At 47.5% G+C, this 17,200-nt stretch overlaps 1 protein-coding gene across 2 annotated transcripts in view; it reads right to left on the bottom strand.

Moving 5' to 3' along the window:
* Positions 1-366: 366 nt before the first annotated feature.
* The window catches only part of med23 (mediator complex subunit 23), a 56,629-nt gene continuing 39,795 nt past the window's right edge, over positions 367-17,200 (bottom strand). For both annotated transcript variants that reach the window (XM_062550675.1, XM_062550676.1), the window contains 8 exons: positions 15,794-16,010; positions 15,001-15,237; positions 14,323-14,488; positions 12,297-12,369; positions 10,245-10,459; positions 6,123-6,243; positions 1,887-2,018; positions 367-1,144 (listed from right to left, as the gene is read on the bottom strand). In XM_062550675.1, the coding sequence (XP_062406659.1) occupies positions 938-1,144; positions 1,887-2,018; positions 6,123-6,243; positions 10,245-10,459; positions 12,297-12,369; positions 14,323-14,488; positions 15,001-15,237; positions 15,794-16,010 (1,368 nt within the window). In that variant the 3' untranslated portion in view covers positions 367-937. The remainder of the gene's footprint in view (positions 1,145-1,886; positions 2,019-6,122; positions 6,244-10,244; positions 10,460-12,296; positions 12,370-14,322; positions 14,489-15,000; positions 15,238-15,793; positions 16,011-17,200) is intronic.

Here is a 17,200-nt window from a genome sequence, read left to right as displayed (position 1 = left end):
TCTAAAGGGCTCATTAACATTAGCTGCAGGCAGCTTCCGTTTCTACCTTTCTCACTCTCCACAAATCAATGATCGTTTACACTCGTTTACTCGCCCGCGAACAGAAAAACCCAAAGAAAGTGAGTAGCACAGATTGAGCTGCAGCCACATGGGCAGGATGTGTTTTTTGTTAACTCCAGGGGATTGATGGCGGCACTGACACAGAAATGAACTTGTCTGTGGAGCGTTGTGTTTGAAAACATACCAGCTCGTCTGGATCATTGGTCTAACCCTGACGCGTTTGACCTCTGGCAAAAAAAGAAACAAAACAAAGTGAGGAACGGGCAAAGATGGCGTTTGCCATCATTAAGAACGGGCGACGATGACTTTTCTACTAAAAAAGTTTATTCTGCATTATTGTTGTTTGGTGAGAAAACACTGCAACATCAGCAAATAGGCTATATCATCAGGTTCATGATTATTGAGGTTAAAAAAATGTCAAGGCACATGGCATGTCAGTCTTGAAAAAGTGATCAGATTACATCAAAACATAGCCAGGTGCATCATCATAATAATAGAAAACAAATGATCATATACAGAAACAACTCAAAACGAGATCAAGCCAGATGTGAAAACCTTCTCTCTTATATTGTCCTTCAAACACAGTTTATTGGAGCGTACTGATGTGACCGACACCTCCAGATGACAAGTGTAACAGAAAACTGCAAATCCAAAGACCTTGTGCACCGAGGGCAGAATCAGTCACACTGACTCTCCGGCCTTGCGACTCGTCACGGGCCTACCGGAACTTTCCATAACATCTTCCATTCATTCCGCCCATTCCCATTCATCAATTCATCCGCGTAGAAAGGCTCCGGAACAGAACCCCCCCCCCCCCACCCCGGCGCTCCTCTTGGCTCACAATGAGCTCACAAGTGTCCTAGGGGAGGCCTGTCAGTCACTGGGCCACAGACAGGGGCACGTTCGATGGCACGTTGGAGGGCCCGGGGTTGCTCTGCGGGGCCGGCGAGGAGACGGCGCTGGGCTGCGGGGCGTTGGCGTTAGCGGCGGCCACGGAGGCGGCCGGCTCCATCTTGCTGATGTGGGTGATGAAACGCAGGCGGAGCTTCATGGCCGGACGCAGGGTGCAGATGATCTTCTCCACCTGGGCACAGATCACAAGTAAACTCAGACTCTGGAATAACAACTGACCCCCGCCCACTGCAAATACTGAAAGACTGGACTATCAAATCCCCACCCCAACATATTGTATGCATACATTCACACAATCACCACCAGCCACTTGAATACATCTGCTACAAATGAATACATCTGCTACCTCATCTGCATAATTTCACACCATTTGCACTGCATTGTAATTATATTCAAACAATTCATGTGCCGTGTTTCCCTTATCTGTAAATACTTGTAGTCTTTTGTATGTTTTATATGCTATATTGTATTATCTATTGTCGCTATATTATTATGCTATTGTTGTTGTTGTTGTTGTTGTGAAAGATATCTGACAACATGCTCTACAGCTATTAGAACCACACAGAGAGTTTGGGAAATGGGGACAGACAAAGGAGAAAGGCTGACAAAAACAAATGGAAGCGTTCCTTTGGTCTATAAATCAGTCAACGTAAGAGAGGAAGGCTGTAACTTCAGGTTAACGACCCCAATTTACGTGTAAACACAGCAGGCTTGGCAGGAGAAGCCCATTTGAATTACAAAAGCGCAACTCGGGCACTTGGTCAATCAAAGAGGGAAAAGACTCATAATTGCTCAAGGACAGAAAAGAGGCGCAAAAAAAAGGCAACCACTAATGAGACTCCTCCGACCGCTCGACAAAAGGCAGAAAAAACAAAACAAAAAGAAAACAAGACAAACAAGGTTTTTCTCCTTGCCTGGTCTTTGACGCTGTCGCCGGTGAACATGTACTTGATATGGTAGAGGAAGTCGCAGACTGGGTCCATGTAGGACAGGTGCTTGCAGTGCTGGTCCACGGCTTGAAGCATCTCGTAGAACGCCACGCCAATCTGAGTCACCAAGAGGGAAGGAAGAGAGAACAATTTTACCAGCAATTTTAAACACACGACTTACAGTGTGTGTGTGTTTGTGTTTGTGTGTGTGTGTGTGCGCATATTCCTTACTTCCGTCTCTCTCTCACACACACAGAGAAAGAAAAAAAAACACAAATCAATAGCTCCAAGTGTTTATTGGAAAGCTTTCATGCCAGACTTGTTTGGGTGAATATTATGGAGGGAAAACTCTTGAGTTCTGCCCTGACAGTTGAGAGCCAGAATCAGGCGGCCTTAGTGGTAAAGACTAAGAATGGTCTCCTGGGAGGCAATTGATGCTGTAGGCCTCTTATGATGCTCCTGCTGAAAATATGCTCAGCAGCTTTATTGACAAGGCTGCGTGAATTCAAACTCTCAAAACAAAACAAACAAAAAGAACCCTTGGAAACCTGCAGAAAAACAGATGCACACCCATTGTTCATGGACTTAGTATTGAGTGCTTATGTTGTCTTTGTCTATGTCTGTGTGAAGAGCTGTGACATATATGGGTTTTTTCCCCGTTTTTTTTCCACTTTGGACAAAAGTGTCTGCTAATTACCATAACCATATTCACACTGTGTGTGTGTGTGTGTATATGCATATACATATATATATATATACACACACACACACACACACACACAGATTGCAACACTGCCCAATGTCCTTTTCTGTGTGCAGAACATGTCAATTTGTCCCCCAATTTCCTGTCCAAATGCCAATTTGAATGAAATAAGCTCATTTCTTTCAGAAGAATACCATGACATCTTCCATTGCCACATCCGGAGATTGAGAAAGCCCTAATAGAAACGCCTCGAGTGTCTACAGAAACCAACTCCACTGGAGATTAGACTATTATTCCAAAGCCTAGAGTGAGTGTGTGTGTGTGTGTGTGTGTGTGTAGGGCCGTTGGCCTCGATGTCCGGAGACTGACAGGGTGCCGGGCCACGTGCATCGGATATGCTGCTCTGGGGAAAAAAAAACACTATTCCACGTCGCTCCAAAGCCAGTGTCACTTAATGGCTGCAGTGAAGGCAGTGTGAGTTGATTAAGCTATCACACATAATCACCGCGGCCGAGACACAAATTACAGAAATGCGCGAGCGGTAATCAAAAATAAGCGACATTGGGGCGAAGTGAGGGTAACCAAATAATAATAACAGCAACAGCAACAACAACAGCTGAGAACTCGACAGCAAATAAATCCCAACCTTAGAGCTGGGGATTCAGATAGCGGCCATTCTCCACTCAAGCTGGAGTTGTCACCAGAGTTAATGAATCGCTGTCATCAACCCATCTGAGCACGTCTGTGTGTGTCTAGGTTTTACTTAAGAGTTGAGGTTAATTAAATAAATCGCATTCAATGAAATGTTTTGATCATTTAATTAATTAACAGTCAAGTAGCTGTGCAAATGTGTAAAACCACTCGATCACTGAGCTGAATTGATGATTGACTGACAGTCTTTAAAGGTGCAGTCAGCGAATGCACAGCAAGTTTGTTTATGTTTATGCTTACATATAAATTTATTAGCAGACGCTTTTGTCCAAAACATGTACATTATATTTTAACCAAGAATCAAACTCCAGAATAATACTCCAGAGACGGTAGTTCACCCCTCCCTTCTGCATTCCCAGAGAAACTCCACACGTGGTTTCGGTGCACTCATGGAACGGACAGCTAGCGGTGGTGAGGAGATTATTACTGAATGTGACCAAAACCAAATTGAAATCGTGTACAATCGCTGACTTTAAGTACTCTTCCAGGCAGCCTCTGGAAATAACAGCTGGTTAACACTGGTTATGGGAGATTCTCCGCGCCAAAGCCGGCGTTAATCCTCTGGTAGTGGATTTGTGCCGAGTAACGCCGGTGGGATTTGTCTGAGGAGCGAAGTGATGAGAGAGCACTTTCAGCAGCGGGCCTGAATGCATGAGTCTCGAGAGCTGCTCATCAGTGTTAATGGAGGAGGGAGAGAGAGAACAGGGAGAGGGAGAGAGAGAGAGAGAACAGGGAGAGGGAGAGAGAAAGAGAGTAGAGAGTGTGAAAGAATGAGGTGAGAACCGGAGAGAGATGGGGTGACGCAGGTGGCAAAGGGGATCTGGAGATCTGAGAGGAGGACCAGTGGGGTGACAGAGAGAGAGAGAGAGAGAGAGAGAGAGAGAGATGAAGAGAAAGCGAGAATGAGTAACATGCCGTAGTAGAATAACTAGAAGGCTCAGTTAGTGGTTTGTTTTCTCGGGCATTTCCTTTTCTCCTTTTTCGATATACATAATTCACGTTTTTAGCAAAACTATAAAGAATTGTATTTGTTTTAAGAAAATGATACAATTGTATTAGAATGAGAGGAAAGCTAAGGAGGTGCGGATCAAAACATTGTTTGTACATTGTTGGTATTAACCTCAATAGTATTGCACAGGTGTATGAGGTCATAGTGACACAGAGAGCATTGGCCATTCTGGCTGATGTTAGTCATCCACTGCATAGTGAGTTTTGCCTCCTGCCATCAGGTAGGAGGTACACTTATCTTAAGCAGGCCAGATCCAATAGATACTTGAGATCATTTGTCCCAGTTGCTGTTGGTCTTCTTAACAAGTATTAAGTCATTAGGTCATTCAGTTACTTTTAGCCTATAAATGGACCTGACCATTGCTTTGTGTTTGTATTGTATGTGTACATGTGTGCTTGATTGTATGATTGTATATTTGTGTTGACTATCAGCTGTGCACCAAATTGCCCCTTGGGGACATTAAAGATAATCTAATCTAATCTAATCTAATCTAATCTAGGATAAACAGATGGGTAGAGAGAATGACTTTATACTACTCTTACTTGAAGATATTTCCTGCTTTTTTTACATGACTACATAAATCCTATTTATGCATCTGTGTTTCTGAGAAAAGCAAAGAGGAGAATACTGCAGGAGGAGAAACGAATCGGTAGAGAGAGAGAGAGAGAGAGGGAGAGCGAATGAGAGTGAGAGAGAGAGAGAGGGAGAGAGAAAGAGAAAGAGAGATAGAGAGAGAGCAGGAGAGAGTGAGAGAGCGGAAGAGCGAGAGAAGGAGAAAGAAAGAAAGAGAGAGAGAGAGAGAAAGAGAGAGAGAGTCCATCACCTGTGTGCTTGTGCTGCATTAGCAGCGGTTAACAGACAGCAGGTGCAGTCCCAGTGGACGGCGGCTCTCCAACGCCCACTCAGGAGCCCTGGAGACCAGCCCCGACTCTCCCTCGGCCTCCTCACACAAGCCTTTAATCAGGGCCAATTGCATCGCTCGCTCTCTCTCTCTCTGTGTGTGTGTGTGTGTGTGCGTGCGTTCGTGTTTATGTTCATGTGGGAGGGAGCGAGAGGCAGAGATAGTGTTTGTGTGTGTCTGTGTTATCTTGAGCTGTTGAAAAAAAAAAAATGAATGCCTTATGACTTTCAGAGGCAAACAAGCAAGCGAACCAGAGGGAGCGAGAGCAAGGGAGAGAGAAGGAATCATAGAAAGGGAATGAAAGAGAGTGAGAGAGAGAGAGAGAGAGAGAGAGAGAGAGAGAGAAAGAGAGAGAGAGAGAGATGAACACTGCGTACGTGAGCAGAATTTTCTGAGCAGCTCACCAGCTCTTCTCTGACCAACACTTGGCAGTGGACAGTTCTGAGAAAAGACCTCATCTGTGCCTTAATGACTACGGCTGCCCTCTCTGGCCATCCAACCAATCAACACTGGCAAATAGCCTGAACGGAGGTTTGTTGTTAGGTATACAAGATGGCTTTTAACCTCCAGTCTTCCACAGGGGGCCAGCGGAGAGACAAAAGGTGTCCCTCGGACCAACAATCCGTGGATGAAAGTGTGTGTGTGTGTGTGTGTGTGTGTGTGTGTGTGTGTGTGTGTGTGTGTGTGTGTGTGTGTGTGTGTGTGTGTGTGTGAGTGTGCGTCTGTTTGTTTTGCATTCATGACAAAGACATGTACATTAGACTCCCTACACTGGAGAAACATCCAGCAATGTGTGTGTTCTTCTTAGGTTTATCTTTGGGTGATTGTTGCAAAGGCGTGAATGCATGACATGGTGTGTGTGTGTGTGTGTGTGTGTGTGTGTGAGTGTGTATTCACCTCCAGCATGCAGCGTGTCCTCTCCTGCTGAAAGCGTTGCAGGAAGGGGCCGACCAGGTGATAGACGTACAGCAGCTGGAACTCCGTCTTCACGATGGGCTTCAGCACCTCTGATAGGAACCTGAGATGGAGAGAGAGAGGGGGGGAGGAGGAAGAGAGAGGGAGGGAGAGAGAGAGAGAGAAGGTGGAGAGAGAGGGAGGGAGAGAGAGAAGAAGGTAGAAAGAGAGGGAGGGAGGGAGAGGGAGGAGGTAGAGAGAGATGGAGAGAGGGAGGGAGGGAGAGGAGAGAGAGAGAGGGAGAATTAGGCAGAAAGAGAAGGAGGCAGTGAGTGAGGGAGGAGAGAGGGCAGGAAGTTGAGAGAAGGGAGAGAGGGGTGAAAAGGTAGAGAGAAAGAAAGAGGAAGAGAGAGAGGGAGAGAGAGAGGGAGAGGAACAGAGGGGGAAACAGGAGTGATGACACGTTAACATTAAATCATCTGAAACCGAGCAAGGCAACAGGCAAACAGCCAGAGATGACAGCGGAGCAGGAACTCTAAGAGGAGAGAAAGGCAAAAAGAAAAGAAAATCAGAGAGAGGAGGCAAGAAAAAAAACGAGACAGCCAACCTCCGCACGCTTTGGCCAGCTCGGAGCGACGGCCTTGAGCCGGGCGTGTGGAGCCAGCCAGGCCAGACGGGCGCTTGAAAGAGACTCGGACAGCTCTCGATCTGAGTCACACACAAACCCAGCAGAACAGGCCAGCGGAGAGGAGAGAAGAGAGGAGAGAGAGAGAGAGGAGGAGGAAGAGGGGAGGAAGAGGAGAGGAGAGGGAGGAGGAGAAGAGAGGAGAGGAGGGGGCTACAGGACTAACAGGAACCTTTAGAAGCGTGACGGTGATAGAAAGCGTCAGAGCAGACAGTCGGCCGCAGAAAATGGAGACAATCACACCATGTTTTGTAAAGGTGTGTGTGTGTGTGTGTGTGTGTGTGTGTGTGTGTGAGAGAGTGTGACTGTGACAAACACACACACGCATGACACACTTCGTTGCCTGTGTCAAAAGAGATGAGTCTCCTCCACGAGTAGATTGTCACTGCTCAACAAGTGCATATACACACACACACACGCACGCACACACACACACCCTACCAATGACCATCCAGAATATGCTAACAGCTTACCTACATAAAAGGGTTGACAGTTTGTCTCCCAACACAACCACCCAGACACACATGCCCACACACAGACAGACACACACACACACACACACACACACACACACACACACACGCAAGAACAGGCTGCCAGTCACTGTCACACACTGAGGCGCTCTGGGCGGATGGAGTGGACCCGTCACCTCCGGCACAAAAACAACGGACTAAAAGGACCACGTCAAAGAGACGCACCAAAAAGATCAGCTCCAGCAAGAGAGAGAATCATTGAACATTCAATAACTAACAGGTTAAAAAACAATTAATAAGAAGGTGTGTGAAGGTCCTTAGCAAATGTGGCAGAGATAAATTAGCAGAATTAGGCAAAAAGATAATATAAAATAATAATAACAGAAGAGATGACAGAAGAGAAAAATGGTCTCACTTGAGACCATAAGACAACCTCCGATCCGCCAAACGGGTAGGCGACGACAGGTAGGCCCAAGATCAGATAAGGAACCGATATACTCCACAAAGGGACAACCTGAGCAAGTTCCTTTTGTGTCAATCACATAACACCATCATGATCTTTCTCTCTCTCTCACAATGGTCTTTCTCTCTGAGAAGAGCCCTACGATAGTCACTGGAGTAAAGGGATGCGTTCTGCCGCAGAAGATGAAGTCAACTGGAGAGAGAGAAAAAAAGGAAATGCGCTCTCAAGCTTTAACTCGTTTAATTAATGTCACAAGACGGAGGCGTTTCGGCCTATGCTGTCCTCAGCATCTTGAAAACAACAAAAAAGAAAACGCCAAAAGACCAGAGCCAGACAGCCCTCTTGACTTATTAGGATTTCAGCATTTCGTAAGTCCTCTTAAGTTTCGTAAGTGTGTGTGTGTGTGTGTGTGTGTGTGTGTGTGTGTGTGTGTGTGTGTGTGTGTGTGTGTGTGTGTGTGTGTGTGTGTGTGTGTGTGTGTGTGTTGAGACTCCTCTCTCAAACGCTGATTCAGACTGATGAATCATGAGAGAATCTGGCAAACGCCAAAAACCTCATAAATTCTGTGCGCGACAAAATCCGCAAAGGAGGGCCTACGGAAAGAATGAACAAGTGACAATCCTCTGGCACTTTCCAAGCCATGACTCAGTCTGCCGTGTCATACATCTCTTTAAATGTCCCTCTTGAAATGGTCCACCGGAGAAATAACTGTTCGCAATTTCTTGTGTAAGGATTCAATGCAGATCAGCAAAAAATGTGAAAACCACTGCAGAATTCCACCGAGCACTAGCCGCCGCTCATAAAAGATGACGGTACAAGAGGACGGTGGACTATTTCATTTGAAAATGTGTGGCCTTAACAACCAACAGGAGCTGCCTGGCAGGGACTGGCCTTTCACATTCGGATTTATTTACTTTTCAATCCAATCTCTGTCAGCATATATGTTATCGGGTGAAGGCGTAGCCCACCACCCCACTTCCTTGCACAAACAGAACCTCCTGAGCCTTGAGACACCTCCGCCTCGGCTCGGCTCCATCAGCACCTCGTCGGAGAGCTCCTCCGGGGGGAACCGCTCTTGATTGGCGTGACCTTAAACAAACCAAGTGGCATTAACACGAGAGAACCATCGGGGCGGCTAACATTAGCGCGCTAAATCCAAAAACACACAGCGGTCGATTTTCGCGAGCGGCTCGTCGCGAGGGGCTCCTGTAACCCGGAGAGGACTAGCGGTTAATCCAACGTCAACAGAGCAGAGAGGCAAGGCCTACACGCAAGCAGGGCAACGGGGGCCCGTCAGCAGAAACGCCGAGCCAAGCTTAAGCCCCACGGACTCCTGCCAGGCCAAGCTAAACCTCTCCAGCGAGACCGAGCCAGAGGTCCCTGCAGCAACTGAAATGAAGTGATCGATGAGATCCAGGCAGCAAAACGAGGAGTACATCGGGAGAACAAACTCAGATCAAAGCAATGCTCCAGTCGATGGATAACTAGGCCACCTTTAGGACCAGCCTGCATGTGGTCATACATGGGTTTAGATGGAGGGCTTCACATATCTATTCATTTATATAATGCTTGACGTCAAATTGGAATTCGATCTAGTGGATTATTTGATTCTGTCAGTTTCATTGCCCAACCGTTAAAATCTATCTGCAATGTGCGTGGAAACATTTTGCTCTTCGTATATCAATTTTGACAGCGGGCTATTAGGACGGCCAACTCGACGCGAGCGTCTGACAGAAAGACTCTTCCGCTGGACGCTAGTCAACAGCATCCAAAATGGCTCCTATCCAGACGGCCTGCGTGCGTCCATAGCAACACCAAACGCATCCATCTCTGGGCACATCCATCTGCGTCACTTGGTCCAAATCTCAGCTGGGCACAGAGCAGTTACCGCCAGAGACCTCCCAGCGGTGGGGGCCTCAATCAATCCCAATATGGCCGCCTTCCAACGAGCCGGACAGCCTGTACAATCAGCAGCTTTTTAAAACAGGAGCGCCAGACCACAGAGGCAAGGCGGTGTAAGGTGAAGGATTCCTCACCACCACACCCACCACCACCACCACTCCAGTGGGGGCCTCAGCAGCTTTTTAAAACCGGAGAACCCAGACCACAGACGCAAGACAAACCTTAAAAAGAACCTTAAAATTCCCCACCACCACCACTCGAGTGGGTTGTGGGTCATGGGTGGGTTAGGGTGGTGCTCCATACTCACTTGGGGATGAGGGAGAGTGGGTTGTGGGTGGGTGGGTGAGGGTGGTGCTCTATACTCACTTGGGGATGAGGGAGAGTGGGTTGTGGGTGGGTGGGTGAGGGTGGTGCTCTATACTCACTTGGGGATGAGGGAGAGTGGGTTGTGGGTGGGTGGGTGAGGGTGGTGCTCTATACTCACTTGGGGATGAGGGAGAGTGGGTTGTGGGTGGGTGGGTGAGGGTGGTGCTCTATACTCACTTGGGGATGAGGGAGAGTGGGTTGTGGGTGGGTGGGTGAGGGTGGTGCTCTATACTCACTTGGGGATGAGGGAGAGCTGCCCGATGCTGGAGTGGTGCCAGACGGCGTGGGCCAGCGCCAGCACGTAGCTGCAGTACATCTCCGAGTAGGACTGGTGGCACGCCGTGAAGTCCAGCAGCTGGAAGGGGTAGCCCACCCACTCCGTCTCGGAGGTGAGCGCCGGGCTGCCGATCACGCTCACGATGCGGTCGTGCAGGACGATCCAGTAGGGCTCCTGCGGGAGAGCGAGACGGAGGGGGAGAGAGGACACTTAGCTTTTTCGTTTTTTTAGAAAGAAAAGGTGGATCAGTAAAATGGAATCAAAACAGTATTCTTGTGCATTAACTCATTGGCTGCCAGCGATTTTCAGTGCAGAGCGCTCCATATACTGCCAGACGTTTTACAGCATTTTGACTGTTTTTCCAAGATCCACCGAACGGTGAGTTTTATGACTAGCAGCTATGGAAACACCGAAGGTACCAAATGAAAGAGTAGACTCTCTTCTTTCACCAGGAAAAAACGGCATGTTTCTATCGTTTTCCGTTCTTTAGTAATCGTCAGTAGAACATGGGTTAGTTTTGCTAAAAACACCTGTTTTTGACCAAAACATGGAGAAAACGATCTTTTTGTGAAAATCAACTTTTTAACGTTAGCGTTTCAGTAGTATGTCAACCACGATTGCACTGTTATCTCGTCAGTCTCGTCAAGGTTGCTAGGGACTCTGATGGTCGCTAAAGACTCTGAACAGGATGCTAGACTTAGCAAGCTAGCACTAGCAAGGTTGTTGTTAGTCTATATCGCAATATCCAATGTAAATGGATCATACCGTTCACGTGTTTTCCATCCTTGATGTAAGAAGTAAGCATATTTATTCCCTGCATCGCGTGCAAACTAGATCCACTGTGGTCGATCTTCAGTGTTTTTGCTAGTTGTCTCTGCATGACTTGTGCACTCTAGGCAGATACTAATGATCCAAATGGCACTGTTGCCATCTAGAGGTTCGGATCGCTAGTGCAGTCTGTTTACAAGCCTGAAACTCTGCCAGATCGTTCCCTAGCCCACCCAGGAGCCCTCCCCATTGAAAACGTATGTGTCTAAATTGACGTTTAAAGACGTCAATGGCAGTTAATGAGTTAAGGACTTGCGTGTGCTGCTTGGGAGATCTTTCTATGAAGTTGGGAAATAATCCACACTTTCCCCAAAGCGAAAGGTTCCAGCACTGTGATCGATGAATGGCTAATATCCAGTGCCGCGCTACACTCACTGTGGACCCAATGCTCCAATCCCTAATGAACTCAGGCAGCTCTTTAACACAGCCCTGCCCAAGGCCTCTCCTCCAGGGCCTACTTACTGCCCTGCTGCTGTTTACAGCGGTCTCACAGCGCTGGCCCTCATCTGAGTCACTAGCGCTCAGCTGATGCGGTGGGACTAACAACCAGAATCATGTGGCCCTGTGATTGCCTATGATGGGGAGATCTGCAGGACACAGAGACCTGTTGAATTGCAGTCTTAACTCAGCAGTCTTAGGCTGGAGAAATTCCCACATGAAAGCTTTGAATGAGTTATGACTTGATCTGCAGTAGTGCACGCTGCTAAATGACTAAGAAATAAACGAGTCCATTCAACTATTACATGACTGCCTTGAACGGCACTCATTAAATCTAATGCCTTGATGTTAATATTACAATTATGTGTAATAAACTAGAAAAGAGAGCTTCACTTAATGTCGACGGTTTTGAGGCAAGAAATGTTCTATTAAAAGCCAAATGAAAAAAGTGCAATTAAGTGCACTCTACCTTTTTTTTTACATTTTCCTAGAATTGTTGTGAGAATTGCTTTAAAAAGCTTGAACTGTTTACCATGTTGTAAGTCGCTTTGGCTAAAAAGCTTTGGCCAAATGTAATATAATATAATTTGATTTATTGTAATGAAAAAACACAATCTCGCCATGCCTCATTTTTAAAGACTTTTTGGAACAAGAGCTACTGAAATGCCTGGACAGATGGTGAGGGTGACTGGACCAAGTCAGAGGTGGAGGGGGGTGGGGGGGGGGGCATCATCACGGAACCTACCGGAAGAGCTGTGATGACGAGACCGATAGCATTCATCCAGGCCGTGATGTTCTCTCGAGGCACCAATGGCTGGCTGCAAGACACACACACACACACACACACACACACACACACACACACACACACACGTCAGTGAAAAAACCCACAAGCCACCCTCCATATCTTCCACAGACACCACTCTCGGACTCCCCACTTGTTCCACCATGACTCATCCTGGCTTGAGCATCAGTAGAAAAGTGTGTGTGTGTGTGTGTGTGTGTGTGTGTGTGTGTGTGTGTGTGTGTGTGTGTGTGTGTGTGTGTGTGTGTGTGTGTGTGTGTGTGTGTGTGTGTGTGTGTGTGTGTGTGTTCAATCTCTAGCGCGTAACACATCACTGCCACACTCATTATCTGCTGTAGGCAGCCGCATCCTGGAGCATGAGAGACTGAAAGTCTTACGTAATCTTGGCTATGCGCTCAATTTCCCCTCCACCAGTCTCGTTGGGCCGGGAGTGTGTCCTCACCAAAGCACCTCAAAGGAGAACCGACCTGCCGCTGCACCTCGCTGTTCTACCGCTGGGTTCTACCGCTGGGTTCTACCACTGGGGTTCTACCGCTGGGTAACAATGAGAACAGTGGAATGGAGAGATGGGGCTCTACTGACAGTGATGAGATTAGTCAGAAGTCAACAGCTCCTGAGTCAGTCATATATCACCAAATTCTGTTTAATCTTAATCTTCATACTTGACGTGGATTCTTAAGGTGGTGGCATGCGCCTTCGTGCGCATTTGCAGGTGTCGAAGACACAATTGTTGCGTTGTCGCGTTTATGAAGCCGCATATGCAAGACACAGATGCAGGACTGCACCAGGCCTATTAGCTGCCAATAGATATACCACAATCACTTCCCTCCTCTCTGTGCACCTGTATTTATGACCCATTTGTTTGCTCTAGGCTATTTTTAATTTTTTCATGCTTTCCACCTAAGCTTCAAGTAAATATGGGGCTCCATGGTTGCCAATATATATAAAAAAGCTTGATTCTAGTCGATTCTATTCTGGTGTATAAAGAGGGAAATTGAGCCAACTTCATCCCCACAGGCCCTCCTTGTGAGGGTTATATTAATAGAAAACGCTGCCCACGCACAGTTCCTTCACATTGATCATCTAGCAACACCTCCACCCCAAGCCCATCCTTACCAGGGATCAAGTTTTCAACATGTAACTGTGACAGTTAAGCTCACAAAATAACACTTTCACATTCAAATGACAGAACATTTCATTTCAAAGTCAAGACTTGATATGCCAATTCCTACTGAGCCAACCCTCTACTGACTACTGTATGTGTGTGCGAGACTATTGTGTTGACTACTACAAGCCATTTACTTCAAGACTACTTCACAATGAATTACAGAAACAATGCAGACATTCACTGCTATGCATCAGCACACTGTTCTACTATGTTAGCTTTAAAGGAGAGTTCCGTTGATTTTTCACATCGATCTCTGTTTCTCGAGGACACCGAGTACGTTCAATAATATGTACAAAAAACTAAAACAATCAGTTCTACATAGCTCCAGTTCCTGCAGCCAAGAGCTGGAGTTACCAGGCAGCTATAGTGCGACTCTAGAGGGCATGTTCGTGACCCCCCCTGCTCATGCCCCCAGAGCCTAGCACTCTAGCTGCCTGCCAGTTCTAGCTCTTAGCTGCAGCAAGCTACGTAAAACTGATTGTTTTCGGGATTGTTTCACACCACATGTTCTCGGTGACCTTGAAAACAGAAATCTATGTGAAAAATCACTGGAATTCTCCTCCACACATAGTAGTAGTAACATCGTAGAACAATGTGTTGATGCATAATAGTGAATAGCTTCATTATTGTGTGGCTTGTGATAGTTGGTTAAACGCTCGATGGTGTTTTGAGCTCCCAACGTCGTCTTCCTACCCCTAACCCTAATCCTAACCCTAACCCATGCCTAACCCTAGCGCCTTCCAAGACAACATTGGGGGCTCAAACCACCAAGAGACGGGCTAGACCCACAGCGCTGACCTCTTCAGCACCACGTTGAGGAGGGCGTTGCCCACGTCCTTGCCGGGCACTGCCAGGGCCATGAGCTCCACGCAGGTGACGTGCAGAGCGTGGGCCGCCGGGTTGGGGAACTCGTTGAAGCGCCAGTCACAGTTGGGGAATGGGCCGGGAGACTTGCCTGCCATGGGTGGCACAGGTTAAAGAAAGACTTCTGAACGAGGGTGTGTGTGTGTGTGTGTGTGTGTGTTTCTCATGTGCTGTTGGGTATATGTTGGGATACAATTTCAAAAGGAAGATGAAGTAAGAGAGGTGAGTGTGTGGCCTACGTACAGCACATCCACATAAACATAAGCAAACCACAGAACATTTCAAGGATCAAGAGAAAATGTCTTCCTATTTACGACAAACAGTAGGGCATACGTGCCTATGTCTGTATGTGACTTTGTGATTACTGACAAAGATGGACGGATGTGCTCTCTCTCTCTGTCTCTCTCTCTGTCTCTCTCTCTGTCTCTCTCTCTGTCTCTCTCTCTGTCTCTCTCTCTGTCTCTCTCTCTCTCTGTCTCTCTGTCTCTCTCTCTGTCTCTCTCTCTGTCTCTCTCTCTCTCTGTCTCTCTCTCTCTCTGTCTCTCTCTCTCTCTGTCTCTCTCTCTGTCTCTCTCTCACCCCCACACCCCTTACTCCCCACTCAAAGGATATTGTCCACCAGGCGGCCGATGAGCTTGCAGTAGTAGGTGTCGTCGGGGATCCAGACGTTGTCCTCGCGCGGGTTCATGCCGAACTTGAGGTAGGTCTCGCTCAGGCACCAGCCCGGCGTGCGGTTGTCCTTCAGCGAGCTCATGATGGCGTGCACCAGCTTGCGCTTCAGGTTGGTGCGGTCGCGCAGGTGCCGCTCGTAGTAGTGCAGCGTGTTGTACAGGTACGTCACCGGCCGATCTGCACGAGGAGAAGGGTGTGTGTGTGTGTGTGTGTGTGTGTGTGTGTGTGAGGGGTAGGGAAGGGTCAATGCTTATAACCAGCACAGACAAATATCCACATGGAGATATCCGTTGCAAAAATCAATAAGAGAGTCAACTTAGAAATGCGTGCGTGTGGGAGGTAAGGTCTCAGGTGCCGACACAAATAATCCAGACCTGTTTAATCTCACTACACACACACAGTGGCCATAGAAACAGATAAAAACAGGCTCGCACATTGCAGTACTTTTCATGTTAATGTTTCACCAGGAAAATTCGATATAATCCAGTCATATAGATTTCTTATGATTCATTTACTTTATTTCTTATCTCTGCTAGTAATACATATCAGCAAAATGTGTAGGTCAATTCTTTAACCTATGGTTTGTTTGTTTTTTTTGGTCGACTGATTGATTGATTGATTAATTAATTAATGAATTCATTCATTTGTGAAAGCACACTACAAGTGCCTCTTTCGGGCCTTACCGCACATCACTGTAATCAACAGACTGAATCCCACAGCGGGCGTCCCTTACCGTGGAACTTGTAGAGGCCGCCGAGGTGGTCCAGGAGGGTCTCCAGGGACTTGGAGACGGGCAGCAGCTCCAGGAAGCGGTGGATGACGATGTCGAAGACGGGCAGGAAGCGCAGGCACACGTTGCCAAAGTAGATGGGCAGGTACTGCGGCTGCAGCGGCATGGGCGGGCTCACCTGCTCTGCCAGGCCCTCAAAGTACAGCTTCTCAGGGTATTTCTGTCACACACGGGCACACGGGCACACACACACACACGGACACACACACACACACACACACACACACACACACACACACACACACACACACACACACACACACACACACACACACACACACACACACACACACACACACACACACAGACACAGACACAGACACAGACACAGACACACATACAGGTCAACATTTACAGAATACTCAAAGACCGCTGTGTGTCAGGCATGGCTCAAAACGGTAGACTTTAACCTCCTTAACAAGGACCACTTCAGACAGCCAGGTACATTAAGACCTTACGATGCTACGTATGTCCCCAGGATATCTCAGACACACACACACACACACACACACACGCTGAAAGGTCAGCTAAATAGCTGTTTTGCAGGACCCTGCGTCAGGATGAACAAGGTGCAGGGCCGCGCGCTGGGGAAATGCCAGGGCAATCATAGGCCAATCTGTGCAGACACAAATGTCACCGGCAAGACCGGACAAAGAGCCCCCAGCTCCCCCTCCGCCTCCCCTGACATTTCCCTCCTGCTGCTGGCCCTGGCAGCAGGGGGAGGATGTGTGCATGAGTGCATCTTCCTCTGCATGTGTGTGTACGCGTGCTTGTCCGTGTGTGTGTGTGTGTGTGTACGTGTGTGTGTGTGTGTGTGAGAGAGAGAGAGAGACAAAGATAAGGGGACAACCAACATGTGACTAGCCAGGAGTGGACAGAAATGACTAGCTTATCAACATCCAATGACAACAGCTTTGTTTTGGCGACCTGGGACGCTACAGTGAGTCATAGGATGCATGCTGGAGCTGTTCACCGCTGGCTAAATATATATCCACTGTACGAGTCAGTATATGTGTGTGTGAGTCTGTCAGTCTATATTAGTGCTGATGTGTGTGTGTGTGTATGGGGGGGGGGGGGTCTATACAGTGTGTGTGTGTGTACATTCGTGGTGAGTCTTGACCTGGTTGTGTCAGGATGCTTCCATTTCAAGAGGGTGTTGAGTTCCATTTAGTGGGCAATGCCGTCACACCCGATTTCAACGTGTTCCAGTTCAGAAGTCAGAAAACTAACCATTGTTGCCGATTTTAGAGACACCAGTTGTTGATCATTGCTAGCATTACCAGTTGGTAATTCATGATGTATTTGGCACATGCCATAGCCACAGCAACATGGCTACAGACAGTGGAGTAT

The sequence above is a fragment of the Sardina pilchardus genome, chromosome 12 (assembly GCF_963854185.1).
Source record: "Sardina pilchardus chromosome 12, fSarPil1.1, whole genome shotgun sequence".
Lineage (NCBI taxonomy): Eukaryota > Metazoa > Chordata > Actinopteri > Clupeiformes > Clupeidae > Sardina > Sardina pilchardus.
Note: the sequence above shows the minus strand (reverse complement) of the source record. Positions and strands in the feature narration are given on the sequence as shown.